The 17,293-nt window shown below is 34.1% G+C and overlaps 1 protein-coding gene across 3 annotated transcripts in view; it reads right to left on the reverse strand.

Annotated features, from left to right (window-relative positions):
* Positions 1-17,293, reverse strand: part of CNTN5 (contactin 5) — a 602,495-nt gene that overhangs the window by 205,395 nt on the left and 379,807 nt on the right. For all 3 annotated transcript variants that reach the window (XM_023920615.2, XM_086882024.1, XM_086882023.1), the window contains one exon: positions 13,820-13,995. In XM_023920615.2, the coding sequence (XP_023776383.2) occupies positions 13,820-13,995 (176 nt within the window). The remainder of the gene's footprint in view (positions 1-13,819; positions 13,996-17,293) is intronic.

Consider the following 17,293-nt stretch of genomic DNA (forward strand, 5'->3'; position numbering starts at 1 on the left):
ACTTGTATGAATGAATTACTTAAATGAAAAAAAAAAGAAAATTAAGATAATATGGATGTAGAGTTAACTGTAGTGAGAAGACATTTGGAAAACTTTTTCAAAATGCCACATTACGGATGGAAAATGGTTTCCATGATGTTTGTTTTCCCCTTCTTGAATTCTACAGAAATCTTTTATTTTCAGTTCAGGACCAGCTACTTTGTGTCATTGTTACAGTATTGGTCTATGTGTGCCAATATCATGGTGCTCAGGGGATCAAAACCCCAAACGAGTTTGCAGCTCACAAACTGTTAATTCCCCTAAAGGTGACCCAATTTGTCAAACAAAATGACCACCTGATTGTACTAACTCCAGTATAAATATTTCATTTCGGTATTAAGGCAGATTTGAGCAAACCCAGAAGTAAATCCTCTGGAATCTAAAACATTTACAAAATGAAGACTCACATTCCAGCATATTGCAGCAGTGACCTAGTTCACATGCATTTTCATAGCAACAGCAAACATATCTGCAGTCTTTGCTTAAAAGACATCAGTCATAATTACTATCTGGAAAAAGGATCAGCTAAAGTGGATGAAAGCATTTTAAGACCATCAGCAGTGAGAGCATAGAACTCTATGACAAACATCATTTGCAAATTTTTCAGCTGCTAAGCCACAAACAGTATTTCTTGCTTTCAGAAAACATTTGGTTTGGGTTTTATGCATCAGTGACTGATTCACTTGCCTTGACTGTTTTTCATTAACTGAGATAAGAATAAGCAAGAAAACATAAGCAATATCCTAGAAAACTCATCATACTTCAGGATACTCAATAAGATTAAAATAAAAAGAAAGAATAAAACTTGGCAGCCCTGACTAACTGAAGTAGACTGTTGAATGCTGTCTTCATTGCAATGCTGTCATAGAGTGCTAGACTCTGAATTGATAAAGTTTGAAGATAAGAAATCTTTGTAACTGATCAGGAAAGCTTGGTTATTTAAAAAAAAAAACAAAATCATTATGTAGTTTACAGATCTTCAAATGTTTTTTTTTAGGAAGCGAAAGAACTGTAAAACAAGCTTATTAGATAAGTTATTAGATAAGATAGAGTTGCAAACAATTGGATCTACAAAACAACTGATGTCTGGAATTATTATTTACAAAGAGTATTACTCCTAGAAAGATTTAAGGCACAATTTTATGCACTGCTACGTGTCTAAATATAATACTTAAAAAACAGATGTACTCAAAAAATTCTGTCTGGTGAGGATACCTCCTTTTTATTCTGCATGCAGAGGGCACTTGGTCTGTTCATCCTGGAGAAGAGGAGACTGAGGAGAGATCTCTGCAATCTGCAGCTTCCTTGTGAGGGGAAGAGGAGGGGCAGGCACTGATCTCTTCTCTGTGGTGACCAGAGACAGGACCCAAGGGAATGGCCTGAAGTTGAGTCAGGGGAGGTTTAGGTTTGATACCAGGAAAAGGTTCTTCACCCAGAAGGTGTTTTGGAACTGGAACAGGCTCCCCAGAGCAGTGGTCACTGCACCAGCCTGACTGAGTTCAAGAAGTGTTTGGACAACAGTCTCTGGCACATGGTGTGACTCGAGGATGGAGCTATGCAGGGCCAGTTGTGGTTGTTGGGCTTGATGATCCCTGAGGGTCCCTTCCAACTGTGATTCTGTGATTCTGCAATTCTGTGATAGCAGAAGGCTAGTGATAGCACAAGGGGGAATGACTTTAAAATGTGAAAGGGGGTAGGTTTAGATTGGATATTAGGAAGAAATTCTTTACTCTGAAGGTGTTAAGGCACTGTAACAGATTTCCCAGAGAAGCTGGGGATGCCCCATCTGTGGAAGTATTTAAGGTCAGGTCAGATGGGGCTTTGAGCAACCTTGTCCAGTGTAAGGTGTCCCTGACAATGGCAGGAGGGTTGGAACTAGATGATGTCTAACATCCCTTCAAACCCATGTTTCTGTGATATGACTGCAACAAGTCCTTAATGTACCCTATTTTCAAAATGCACAATAACTCAACTGAATGTTTTTTATTTCTATTCAATTAATCACAGAGTATTTCAAGTCTGAACATAACCACAAGGATCACAGAGTCTAACTCCCTAGATATATTTAAATTTATCTCAGAAAATATTTTATTTAAATTTAGTAAGGTACCTGTGATGCTGTGAAAGTAAAATTTGAATTTCATTCCTTTTCCTTCAAGTTTCAACAAATTTTAAACATATTTTAGATCTATACCTCCTAAAAATACTCTATTTAGTTTGGTCTCAAATAATGCATGAATAATTTTATATGGTAGTTTACTTAAATGATATTTGTAAAGCAAATATCTCTTTGTGGTTTTGGTCTGATAAAAAGTTCATTTAAAACAGTCAGAGAATCCACTGGTTTTGCATTTGGATAGTTTTTCTTTGTCTCTTCTGTTTCTAGTATCTTTTACTCTACACTCTTTTATGTAAATCTTTACCCCAAGGAAAAGTATGGATATGTGTTATGGTCACATATTTAGGAGTCTATATGAAATAACAGGAAATAAAGATAAGCTTCTGGGCTGCAAGTTTCACTGCATGTCTGTGTGATAAGGCAGAACGCGCACCTGATGACCTTTGTCACCAGGTAGGTGAAGTGAACAAGGATGGTTTATAGGCTATAGGTTATTTAAGGAGAGGCTCTATGGAAGAGCTGGGTGGAAGAGAGGGAGGAAGTTCAGATGAACAGTGTCAGTTTCACTGACTTCATATGCAGCCTCTCCTTCCTTATTAGATTATTTTCTTATAACTCCACTCCAACAATTGAATAACTAGAACAGAGTTTTAGAGACTTAGTGTCACAGTTTTCAGAAAAAAAAATTAAGATTATTATAACAGCATTTCTGTCCCAGTACATTTTTACCATTCTAATACATAAAAATAGTTATTTAGGCTTTTAGTTTTGACAGTACTGGGTCAAATGTTGCCATGTCTATATGCACATTATATATAGATATGAATTTCTTATATTTGTAGTATAACATGGTACAAAGTCAATTTTGAAGTACTCAAACTGCTGTAAAAACTACTTTATTTCACTATAAGGGGATATTCTTAACCATGTATTTAAAAAATATATTTTATTAAAAAAAACATATTTCATTGGCTCCAAAATATACTGCTTTGGAATTTTACCATGAAAGGGATAAAATAAAAGGTCAGTTTTAGACTAAGGAAAAAAGAAGTGCTTAAATCTCCTGTGGAATGAGTATCCCAGTATTTAAACATCCTTTGCACATAGTATAAAACTCTGTACATTTTAGGGAACTTTGACCAAAATATACAGCAAAGATCTTTATCCTGAATGCTAACCCAGTGACTTAGAATGAGCTACTGGCAACTGTGTTTGGCAGGATAAAGTACTTAAAGGATTGGCTTTTCTGTTGAGATTGCCACAAGGCAATCTTGAATTGAAAATACTTTCTTTAATTCTGCTAGCTATGATTTTCTTACCAATATTTCTGTTCAACTTTTACATTCACTGACATATTTTATCCATGATAATTTCACTTTTTTTAGCAGATCTGATTTTAATGAGGTAATGACAGGTTTAAGACTTAATTAAAAATTAATGGAGATTCAATTTCCCAATATCAGAGTACTACACGTTACCAGACCTTATACTATCAGCTCTGAAACAAAGAAAAAATTTAGAAGAGTTCTTCCTCACATTTGTGGCACATCAGGTCAAGATAAAATCATATGCTAAGATTTTTCTCTATTTCTCACACTTTAATTTCAATGGAGGAATAGTCTTTCATTTGTGAGCCAAAAAGGAGTATAGTAGGCAAGGACAGGAGAAAAAAGACAGTGGAATTCAGAAGATATGACTGAATAAAGACTTACTTAAAATGCCTAAGTCTTGCAGTCACTAACCAAACTGAGAGTTAATCTCAGTTAATGAGTGAGGATAGTTCAAATCCCATAGCAAAAAAAATGTATATAAATGGAAACTATTTAAGTAGAAATATCATTCCAGGCAGAAATTTATGAAAGGGGCACCTCCTTCATTATCTGTAGTAATAATTTAATAATTTAGAGGAGAAAACACGAAATTATCAGAAGTTCTTACTGAATGTACCGTAAGTTTTCCACTCAAATATTTGGCCCACTTTGCTTATGAGAGCTAATGGAATGGAAATTTAATTTATTTAGCCTGAAGTTATATAAAAAAATTCTAATTCAAAAAATCCATTCTGCCAATGGATATTTGTACTGTCAGGAAATCCATCCATTATTATAAACACCACAGATAGAAATTACTGTGATTAAGATGGCAAAATCTTTCTATTAGAAGATTCTGTTTTAGTTACTCTCAGTTCTAGTTAAAAAGTAACTAAGTGTCAATTCAGCCTCCTAAGGATGCAGCAGTTATGGAAAGAAAAAACATGATATAGAAGGTATTGAAGAAGGAAAAGGAAGGAAAGGGAACTTAAGAACCTGGAAGTGGGAAATGTGAGACAGAGGAACTGCAGGCAATTAAAATGAGTACATGGAGACTAAAATGACGGTAGAAAGATGCTACTATCCTTTTTGATCAAAAAGATGCTTTCAGTAAGTAAGGAAACTGGAAATGGGATCAGTAGCCTTATCAATAGTAGGAGAGAGATCGGAAACCAGATGCAGGGTTGAGATATGACTGATACAAAGTCTGAGAAAAAGATTGGTCAGTGTGAAGAAGAGGAGAGTGATCAGTTCTGGCTCTGTGAAGCAGTTGGGAAAAGCAGCTCCTGTTGAGTTCACATAACGTTCCCCACATTACTGGATATTTTACATTAATCTCTCATGTCTTAGTTTTCCATTTATAAAAAGGAGATAGTAATAACTACTCAGTTCACAGGAACACTGTAAAAATAAATGTATTAATGTTCATGAAGCACTTAGATGCTGCAATAATGAGCACCATAAAAAGCTTCTGAGGAAATTAATTTTGTACTCAGAGTAGGTTTTGAATAGTCTGAATTAATGAAGGCAGGGGGCTGTGCACTGAAAAATAGAAAATAGAACACCATTCAGTAAGTGTGCAGTAATTCTTCTGTGACCTGAAAGAGTCTAGTAGGACTAACTTTAAAAAAAAAAAAAAAAAAAAAAAGCAAAAAAAGAAGAAAAAAAAGAAAAAAAAAGAAAATAAAAAAAAAAGATTGTGTGACAATTCTATATTTCAGGACTCCAGCATTCAAGGCAAAACTCAGACTGCATAGACAATGATAAATCCCTCATCCAGTAGCTTGGATGTTTGACCTTGCAACTCTAATAGAATTTACCATAAGATTTAATGTACAGATAGACACACAGTATATAAATTCCTGACTTAATACATTTTGTTTTATTTTGTGTGGTAGGTATGTGGGTGGGCTCAGGATTTACATATTTATAGAATCCTGAGGACATTTTTGCATATTTCCATGCTTGATGAGATATAGGGCTGAAACCTAATTAAAAGGCTTTTATTGTTTAGCTCTGTGTGTGTGTGTTTTTATATGGAGACAGGTTACAGTATTTTTTATAGAAAGGATTAGCTTCTTTTTATATATATACCATGTCCTATGAAAACAGCTTCTAACATCTGGCATTTATGTCATTTATTCTCAAAATAATTACAAGAAATGATAAATAAATCAACAGTTCTATTACTATGTTCATGGTTTTGAATGCAAAACATTATAAATAAAATATATAATTATTCAGTTGAGAATACAACTTCCATGTTGACAAAACTTCCCATCTTGGCAGCTTCAGGTGATTTAATTAACAGTTGTGCTGTGAACACTTGTGAAAATATCAAGAAAGACAAAAGACAAGTTTGCCTTCAGTTTAGTCACTGAAGTAGTAAATTTCATGAATAGAACTCATGGATGTTGGAACCAGTTTGTTTTAAGTCTGGATTTACTTCTAAATTCTTGCCTTCTACCATTCCCGAAGTAAATGCCTGATTTTCTGTTACTGGTATCTCATGCATTTTATGGAAACTGATTTATAAACTGCTCTGTTCTAACAGATAACCAAACAAAAGTGACCATTGAAGTTGGGGTCACGTATAGTTTAATTCTATCCCACTATCTTTTCTTTTTAATTTCTTGTAATCTAACTAAAAAACTTATCTGTATTATTTTTCATTTTTTTACCAGGTAAACTCAACTTCTCCTAATTCTCATATCATCCATGTGTTTTATAACTTTCCATATGTTTCCTTTAATGATCAATCTCCTTTTTTCACTGTAGGTTTCTACTCATAATCACACTTATAACATTAACATTTCTTCGGTGTTATTAACTCAGACAGAATTAAATTCTTTCCTAGCAATTTTCCTCCCTGTGTTCCAAAGTATCATCAAAAATGACTCCACTGCTTTTATAAAGAGTGCAGTTCCTAAGTCAGCTTAAATGCCCTGTCCACTTCTCTCTTCTTCCATCCAAGGCTTGTGCTGCTCTTTCCTTTGTACTGTCACAAGTACCTGTGCCCCTGCATTTATAAACAGAAGAATAACCAGTCAGACCACTTTACTTTTCAATGAGACCAGGAGCCTGATCTGTTTCTCAGGAAAGCCATAATACATCTGTGTCAGGATAAAGGAGGGAGAAAAATGAGGGCAGGAATGTCATGGTAGCACTGCAGACACCTTACAAGAAATTTCAAATAAATCTTTTCATTTGAAAGAAGTTACAGTAGTGCTCACCACAATATGGCACACCTGGAAAGGTATAAGTAGAAAGATGACACAATAATTTCCAAGTCAGTCTGAGCTACAACTTGTGGGGAAATTTAGAAAATGTCTGATCCTGGCAAAAAAATTCTCCTTCAACCTTTTAAAATTTTTTCCTGTTTGGTAGTGCTAATGTTAATTACTGTCATCTATATTTAAATGCCAAGTCTAATGATTCATTAGCATGATAGATTAGATTGTGAAAGATAGGTGAGTTAGGTTATGGGCAGGTTAAACACCAGCCTTCCAGTCCTGCAGAGAAATGCACAATGCTAAAATGAGAAGTCAGTAGATGTACAATGCATCTTTAAATGATTGCTGTAATTACATTTCAAACTGTGTCGCTCTACATGACTGACTTCTATTAATTCTTCCAAAGAACAAGAAATATAAAATGTATTGTGTAAAGTACATTTTCAGAGTAAAAGACTAAGCAGAATTTAAACCTCAGAATACAGTTTTTGGCATCAAAACTTATGTGGCAATAAATGGACTTGAAAAGATTAATAAATCTCATTTCCATTTAAATACTTGGAAATAGACATAACTTTTTTGGTGTTTGATGGGTATGAAGATCAATGAGACTGAAGTTATTCCTATGTTTAATTCAAATGTAATGAGATAATGTTGCTCAATGGAGTACATCCAGAACTGATACCCCTTTCTGAAGCTAGTAACAATAAGTATCAAATCTGCACTGTATTGATGCAAAATCCATAATCAGGGATCTGACCTCAACTTTTCTCATTCATTGTCTTCTTTCTAGTACTATTGTGCAAAAGAATAAATATTAATTTTAATTAGGAATAAAAGATTTGCTGCCTTAGATCTTGCTGAGTTTTGTTTCTCAGTGTTGTCAAAATGTCCCTCAGACTGAGGTAATACATGATTTCACCACAGAGAATTCATGTGGATGAAGTTAAAGAGTGAGTTGTTTGTAAGGACAAAGAGAAACTAACTTCTTTGGGAGAACAAAGAAAGTCTTACATGTTTTCCTTTTCAGAGAAAGATTTTGTCTATACTAGTACAATCCAGTGAAAGGTAACTAATCTCCTGCGCTGGATTTTCATCACAGAGAGTGTCACTCTGTTGGAAGGTATTTGGGATTCTTTGGTGAGACCACAGCCTTCTTCTCCAAGACAATTCTTGTCACATTTTGGGTGTTGGCAGAATTTACTAGGGGCAGTTCTCAAGAAAGAGTTTATAAGTACTCTGTGTAATGGAAAGTAGAGTAGTTTAGAATTATGGATGAGAACCTTTACATATGATTTGCTCTCAGTGCTAGGGAATGCTTACTTTACTAGCACAAAGTGCCCCTTTTGGAACTGACAGGATTCTGTTTGAGACAACAAACAGAAAATGAAAGCATTTCCCCACACTCCTCTTGTTTTCATGAAAAGCACCTGCTTTTGTAGATAGGAAAGCATTGGGTTTCCTTTTCTCATTAAAGTGATCGAATGCAGAGGCAAGCCAAGGTAGTTGGTCTTTAAATGCTGATGCAGCAATGGAGAAATGGAAATTGACTGCAATTTTCAGCCAGCTTCAGAAGCAGAACTGAAGGAACAGAAACACAGAGAAAGCCTACCAGAGCTGATCTTAAGCTATTACAGACAAGCCACTATTGACAGGGTCAGGAGACCCTTCTAAAGGCATACTATGGAAGGGGAGCTCCTGCAAACAAGTTTATTTTTTTCCATAGCTTTCACTGAATACCACTCCTGAATACAGCTGAAGTCACAGAGGGTTTACTGTTTGGCAATACTCAGTGATTTGTTTGAAAATTTGAACAACAGATAAAATTCATTAATTCTGCCATTCTTTCAGAACGAGTGGGTGCTGTCTTCACAGTTTTGGGTGATCTGCTTATTTTACTGATTTCCCCATACTTGCTTTCAGACCCAGATTCACCTTTGTAAAGTGAGGTTGAAGGCAATTTTTCATTGATGATTCACCAAAGCCACAACAGAGAACCAGGATCTATCTTTTCCAATTGGAGACCTTTGAGAAATGCTGCTTACAATGACTTGTAATGAGTTCTGCTATTTTTAATTCATAAAGTTTATTATTCTAAGATATTTATTCACTTTTAGAAGAAAGAATCAAGAAATGAATGACAGAAGGCTTAATTAAACCTATTATATATCTGTCATGACGGCACTGGCAACAAATCCATACAGATTGTTTTAAATCTTGCTTCAGGAAGCCTCATCTTTAACAACAACAAAGAGTTTAAGCATGTGCTGAATTTTAAAAAGGTACATCAACCCATCAAATTCAAAAGGATTATGCAGATACTTTAAGATGAAATGTTTTTTAAAACTAGAGCCAAAGTTCTCAGGATTTTGCACAACTAAACTTAGTAATATAGGTTGAATGTTTCTATAAAAAACAACATTAGTATCACCACAGCTAAAATTCAAATAATTTAATTTTCCAGACTTCTAATATAACTGAAAACTTAATTTTTCAACATTTTTATATGAAAAATATATATATTCTGGTTATTTTGGTTTTTTCCCTGATCCTAACAAAAGAAAGGGATAGATTTGCAGAATTTTAAAGTAGATATGTGCAAGTAGTTTGAAAATTTATGTAGGAAACTGTCACTGGAAACAACAGCTAAAACTGTAGAGTTTGAGAAATTCACATTTACTTCAGGTTTACTGAATGACACTCTTAAATTAATAAATTATTTATGAATAAAATGCAAACAGTTCTACACAAAATTTACTTTTTCTGGCATTTACACATGGTTTTCAGGTATCTTTTAAGCATATATTTTCTAAAGAGGGCATATTGAGATAATGAAAAAAACAATCCAAAAATTTTGTAATGCGGGTCACTGTTGGAGATGTAGCTATTTTTAACTCACATAGTAACACTCTTCACGCAGCTGTGATGCTTTCAGAGGAAAGGAGTCACAAACTTAAAAGTTTATTACAGAATGATCAGGGATACTTTTGAAAATGAAAGTATAACTACTTGCATTTTGATTTATTTTCTGACTTCAGTTATCGCCTTTCATTTATAGAACCTAAAACTGTCTAGATTTATATGATTTAGAACAAAATGTTGCTATCGTAATGCCATTTTGTAATTCTGCATCTTCTGAAATGGTGAATTCTGAATGAACATAAAAAACAAAGTCTTTTCTCAAGTCTAGAGGGTTTAAATAAATCAACTCTTCACAAATTAATGCTAGGAAACTATGAAATATACCCAACAAGGTGTCCAGGTAGCATGATGGCAAGAAAGAAACACAGATGATAAAACTAATTTCTTAGTAGGTGAAGTCAATTAAAAGGCTGACGAAAGTGTGCTGTGATAGAATGGGCACTGTGCAGGCTCCTAGGAAACTATCAATTTATATGTCTGCATCATGGATGACTTCTTATTCTGTACATCACTGGTCAGTCATCACAGATCATCCATTGGAAAAGGACATTTAAATTGTCTCTTATCAATACCCTTCTTTGTAGATTAAAGGAAAAAAAGATTTAGTACAAGAAAAAAGGAAATGATGCAAAGAATACAGTGACAATTAGATTAATAAAATTGCAGTGAGGAATTCCATAAATGACAGGTAAGAAATTGTTTTTCCCTACCACTTATTTAGGTTTTTAGCCCAGGCTGTAAATATCACTGAGATTCACTGAGATGGCAGGCTTGTGAAAGGTTAAATAATCCACAGATAAAGGAAAGCAATTTTGTTTTGTGACCTAATGGAATACAGAGATTGTAAGAGTGGCAAAGGTAAACACAAAAAGCATCTGCTGTTGTAGCCAAAGTTATTAGGACACTGTTCCAATGAGAAGCTGTGGAACCACATACAAAAATATGCAGTTGTTTTGCACTAAGGCAGGTAGACTTAGTCAAGCTGAAATATACATACTTTTTTCAATTTTTCATCATACATTGTTTTTATTGAAGAAATACATTTCTAATTTCATTTACAACATGAGATAGTTTTCTTTTTTGTTTTTTTTTTGCTTGCTTTCTTAAAATAACATAAACCAGCATGACCCTGAGCATGAGACATCATAGGAAATGCAAAGAAAAAAATAACTTATTGAATTTAAATCTTTATAAGAATTTGCTGAGGTAGTTTAAAATTTTGAACAGACCTTTCACTGCACATAACTCATCTTCCAACTTTGCTTCATAAAAATGACCAGTAATAAAGTGGTCTATTTAAAGTATTATATCTCTAAACACATACAGTGTTTGCCTTATCTCTTTCAAATCCAAAGACATAAATATCTGAAAGGATTTCCTGTTTTAACTGTGCACACGCATGCAAATGATACAGTACATAAACATTTATACTTGCAATGCATCACCAATGGTGAATTACATGATAATAACCATAGCAACAGGACTTTTGGCCCCGGAACTGGGAGAGAATTAAGAGCCAGCGTGATAAACATGCTCTCCTATTTTGGGTTTCATGATAATTTTGTATAGGCACCTTAGAGTACACACTTTGTCTGTAAGACAGGCCTTGCTTAATGGTTCCAGATCCATTTTGAGCTGCATGCCATTTCTCTTTTCAATTAGAAGAACAGCTTTCAAGTTGCAAAGATGTAACTATTTTCCACAGAGGTACAACCCATGCATTCAAACAATTCCATGAACCAAAGTTTGAGTTTTTTTCTTGTGAAAGTGGTAAGTTTATAATCTTTTGGAATCCATAGTTTTCAGCGATAAAAGGGAAAATGAATGACATTGTGCGTAGCTCTGTATCTCATAGTCAGAAATGGCTTGGTTTATCCTTGGGATTATAGATTATCCTTCAAGCCATTAGAGTTCAGTAAAACTGCAGAGCACCAATTACTTTAATTACTTTAAGGTTAGGACATTTCCTTAAAAAATCTATTCCAATGCTTTACTTTCTGTCTTATTGAAATCAACTGGACACATGTAGGCCAGCTGTTAACAAGAAATACTACACTATAAAGGTGATGAAGCACTGGAAGGGGTGGCCCTTGGATCAGATTTACAACAACATTTCAATGATACAAGCCTCTGATGTGTTAGTATGAATTTACAGTGTGATGATATCATTAAACTTTAATTAATTTAAACAATATTAAAATCTGAGATGCTGCATAATGCAAATATTATTTCAACATGAACATCAGCCATTTAAGATCAGGGAGTTGAAGAAGCATTAAAACAAGAGTGGAAGAAAGAGTATCATACTACATAGAAATTGAGCTACAAATACACATTGAACTTAAAATTGCTCTTGTGAACTAGTTTCTCACAAGCTTCTTAAAGAACTTTAATCACATATTACTCTATCCTTTTAAAAATATTTTTATGTTCTTATAACAGTTTTTTCTCTATTGCAAGTCCTGCAGTGTTATTTACTACATCTCAGCCCTTCCAAATAGTATTCCATGATTAAATTTTCCTAAGAAACTTTCATTAAAATTTCTAAATACTTTAATGAACAGAAATCACATTACAGACATTTCAATGTAATAATTTTGATACATTTAAAAGCAGGTGTGTAAGACAGTACAAACTTAAAAATCCAATGAAAATAAACCCACTAAACCAAATCTCTTCTTTCCTTTTTTTTTTTTATCTAAATTTGTTTTGTTTGAGGAGGCAGTATTATAAGTACATGGGGCCAGAATGAACTGTAGATGTAGCTCTTGAAATTCACAGTTCTGTTGTTTGAGCTCCAGCTCTCATTTCCCCTGTATTTTTCTTTTTTTTTATTTTTCAATTGGAGGTTAAATAGCCACCACATAGCCTTACTCTTGAGATGGGAAGAGAAATCTAAGGTTCAGACCCACAGAACCATATATTTTTAGCAGTGGTTGGGTTCTCTAATCAAGAGATTTGTTGTAGGATAATTTTCTTGTCTAAAAGATAAAATGAAGTGGAATTTTATCAGAAGCTACATTTAAGACTGAAGTCTAGTAATACCATGATACTCTTGTGGTATTTAGAGTTTTAAACATGCTGCCCTGGCAGAAGCAAACTTTGACAAATGTCATTACTCTTCCCAGCTCAGAAGTAAGTGGATAGTGCCATGATCTCCTAACAAACACCTTAATGGAATACACAGCAGCTAAGCAATGGATTTAAGAGGTCTGACTTGACCAGGGAGGGGTGGATTAAGGGAGGATCAGACCTCACACCAAATCTGCTGAGGTCTTGACAGCACCAGATGTATTAGTAGACATGCAGATGGCAACTTCTCCTTAAAACCACTGCTCCAGCTGCGGCTATATGAATATCTGCCTCATGTTTCATGGTAATGTCGTATTTCCAGCGGGATCTGAGAAACTAGGATGGAGTTCTTTTTGCACTCCTCCTCTTAAAAAACACTCCTGGTAAGAGTGTTTATCTAGATAAAGTAATAAAATTATGTTGGATTCCTTCCTCTAAAGTGCTGAAGGGAAATTAGGGTTGAAGAGAAATCCTGGCCCTTTTTTTTCTGCTAGTATGTTTGAATGAGAGCATGCTATTGATAGATCACAACATTTACTTGGGAACATGAACTATTGATAACTTCTGAAAGTATATTGTAGTGAATGATTTCAAAAGTTAAGACATTTTTAGTTTCCATTAACAACTATAAAAACACCTTCAGCTCTATAATGTATGAAAGTACACTGGATCCATATGCAAAAACAAGGACATAAAACATATATATTTATATACATAAATACATTAAAAAATATAGTTAGAGGTGCAGACTATCCAACAGATATATAGGCACTTTATCTCATTCTATTCCTAAGTTTACAGTTCTTTCTTTCCTGCTCAGAGAGCGTGGCAAAATGATAGATGTTTCAGGAAACTAGCAATGAGTGAAATACATCATTGCAGAGTATTCAAATATGCCATTAAAGTACAGCATTTGGGATCATGTACTAGAGATATTTTCTAGATGATTCTATTTTAAAAGTAACAAGTCTACAGAAAATCACTCTCTTAAAATACTAACTATTTTATTTCTAATTCTGAGATTCTTGCACAACAATGTCTGTATCACTTGTACAACGTATTCAAATTACAATTTAGTGTCTTATAAAGTCTGATTTATCAATATATTAAAAAATATTACTCACATGCAAACTGAAGAACAGCCTCTCTGCTTAAAATACTGCCAAATATGTTGGTAGTTAAACATTGGTACTGTCCAGAATCTTTCATTTCACTGGGGTTGCTGATGATCAAACTTCCTTCTATTAAACTGAGGCGATAATCACTTTCAATGTCGATTTCAGTTCCATTTCGAAGCCATCTTAGGGAAAACAAAACAGAAAAAAAAACTACTTGAGCATTTAACAGCCAAGTGAAGATATGAAACTAAGGACACAGAATCTGACAGCTACAGTTGTAATAATGAAGGCAACTATTTAAAGATATCATGTGCAGGAACCCATTACTCTGGCAAAACTTGAAAGCAAAAAACACAATCAAAATTTGATCTTCCACCTCTGAAGAGAAAGGATATTCTTTGTTTTGCCTATGCTGAATGAAAATAATGACCTCTTCTTTTTTCTGTTTTTCCCCCCCCCCAAAAAACTAATGTTCACAAAGGCTTAAGACTTGACAACTGCATAGCAGATGCATCCTTTATGTCAGAAATAAGAATTTTACTGTGCTTATGATAATCAAAGTTTTAATTTATATTCTTTTATTAAAGCCTTAGGCCAAGCTGAGCATACAGGTAGCAGAGCTGAGTCTGCACTGCATGCAAACAAGGAAACTTTTTTTTCTATTCTTTCAGCATTTGATTTTCTCAGCCCAAGAATCAGAGATACCTCATTTAAATACATTTAAATTTAAATACAGTAGAAGGAAGAGCAAGACCTGTGAAAAGCAGGGTGGGTAGATTGATGTACATAGGCTGTTATGCAATATAGGATTTTGGCAACAGATAAAGACCAAATAATATCAGCTGAATCAGTATACACAAAATTTAAAGATTGGAACCAAAGATGGAATTAACTGCTGGGTGGCCAGTGGCAGCTCCTGGCAATTATTAGGTACATGGAAACCATGATCAAATAAACAGTCCAAAGAGTCTCCTAAGTTAGGGAGGTGTTTGGGAGTGGAATAAGAAGCCTGAGCAGTAAAATCAAGGATGAGAGAAAAGATAAAATGGAAAAAGCCAGGCTGTAGGAAATGTAGAAAGTATCCCAACTGAGGCAAAGTTTTGAATAATTCCTGAATAAACACTTATTTTTATGAGGTTTCAGAAGTAACCTAAATGTCTCATAATTTTTCAGTAGTGCAAGTAGTTTTACTGGTTGGGTTTCTCACCTGTCTCAGTGATTGTCTGCCAAAAAGCCTCAGCCTCTCATTCATCTCAAAAGAATGAAACAATAAACCCTGAAATAGTCTATGAGAAAATACTTTGTGTGGTAGATTAATAGATTTCAGCAGTCAGGAATAAACTCTTATATGAGTGTATATATTTGTAGTTGAATTAAAAATAACATCCACATATGAGGACTTTTAGATTTGCTTTTTTGTCAAAATGTAATTACATGAAATTGTAATAAGAATACAAGGAAGAGATAAGCAGTGTAAACGGATAGGCTACAATTATTATAATGCCCAGATATTTTTCCATTACTCTTTCACTGTTATTCTGCAACTTCAAAGCTGGCTTGGGAAATCTCCAGGAACTTGCAAGTTTTGTCAGGCATCAGTGAAGTCTGGAAAAACTTGGCAACATTTAAACTCCAGAGGCAACTTTAACAAAGCAAAATAATTATCAGTTCACCCTATCTTGTTAATATTCATGGTGAATAGGGTGCAGAGAGCAGAATTCAGCTGCAGTAGCAGTGAATATCTCTTAATCCAAAGGTCAGAATTGTCAGAATTTGGATGAACTGTGAATTTGTTATTTGTCCCTTTTTTTCACAAGTGGACATTTGATTGCAGAGTACCTCTGCTTCATTGAATGTAAGAAATTAAATTACATTGACAATTTATATATATTTTAAAGGATAGCAAGGGAAGTTTAGTAGATTAACTACTTTTTGAAATAGATTCATACATGGAAGAGTTAAAAAGGAAAACAATTTTTAATTTGAAAAATTGATTAATTAGTTTATGGTTTGAGTAAAATCATAACATGTGTTATCTTTATATATATATATATCCTTGTGTATATAGGTGAAATAAAACAAGCAAAATTGAACTTGAATGGAAATTAAGATAGGGAAAATGCAAAAAATGCATGTTCTGGCATTTCCAAATGGAAACTGCCACAAAATTCCGTTAAATTTTGTAAAATTTTCTTTTTTTCTTTAGTTTCATTTTCAGTTAAGTTCAATGAAAATATATATTTGAATTCTACCTCAAAACTTTGGATCTCGATAGCTACTCGCCTCCTAATCTTGGGGTCCATCCTGAAGGATTGTATTCCCCTCATATAATCTATGTACATTATATGAAAAGAAACACAGAATTTGGTGACTTATTTTCTAGGTACCCTGGCTGATCTGGAAGGATAGAAACCAAAATATAACATTTCCAAGATCACATATTGTTAGGAAACCTCAGACACATTTTTTCTTAAAGAAAAGTGACAGATAACATTTCAAAATACTATAATCTGTCTTAAGCAGACAAAAAATAATTTTTAGAAAACTTTTTAAATTGCCTTTTCTAACAGGAAATGATACTGACAAAAACATTATTACCCAGCTTATGTGTGTCCTAAGTAAAAGAGTACATGCAGTGTTTCACAATCAGTGAAAGCTGAGTAGTTAAGAGGTATCTCAGGGAATTAAACACCTGCTTGTAGCTCTGTAACAATGCTGACCTGTGAGATCCCACAGGAAGTCTATAAATGTCTGGATTCCTCATCAAAGGATCACACTTATCTTCATTGTACTGGTCCTGACTTGTGATGCTAAAGTATATTTGCAGAAATGCTAAGCAAACAGAATCAGTTTATCTCAGGGAGTTATTCCCTAAAACTATGTCTCAAAATACCTTAATAGTTATGAAATTAAATATTATTATTTCAGGGTAGAGTTTGGACAAGGGGAAACAAAGCTCTTGAAAGGAAGAACGTCTGAAATTATGTGAGCCTTCTTCATTATATTAAAAGAAAGTCGTGTTCAAAAAAACAAAAAACAAAATTGTGAACAGGTTACGAACACTCACAAATTGTACAGATTAAAGAAATGAATTTTAAAAAGGCAGAGATAACTTAATATCGACATTTTGAGTCCTTTAAATGTTTTTGGGTTTTTTTAAATGTAACTTTAAATAAATACATACTGTGCTTTGGTTTTGGCTGAAAATAATTCTTAGCAGCACAAGCCTCAGAGAACATGTAAATAAGGGTCCAGTGCAGCTGGCCAGGGTCTTTGGTAATGTAGCTGAGCAATAGCATACTCAAAAATTTGTATATCTTTAGATCTGAGGCTAAATTCCCTCTACATTTGTCCTGGAGAATAGTATCTTCCTCAGAGAGTAATTTTTACCTCTTTTCCCTCCTTTGAATGTTAGCGTGACTTGCAAGTGCTGCGCAGACAAGTGGCAGCAATAGAAGGAGAAGTTAAGCTGTGCTGTTT

This window comes from Cyanistes caeruleus, chromosome 3 (genome assembly GCF_971803275.1).
Source record: "Cyanistes caeruleus chromosome 3, bCyaCae1.hap1.1, whole genome shotgun sequence".
Taxonomy (NCBI): domain Eukaryota; kingdom Metazoa; phylum Chordata; class Aves; order Passeriformes; family Paridae; genus Cyanistes; species Cyanistes caeruleus.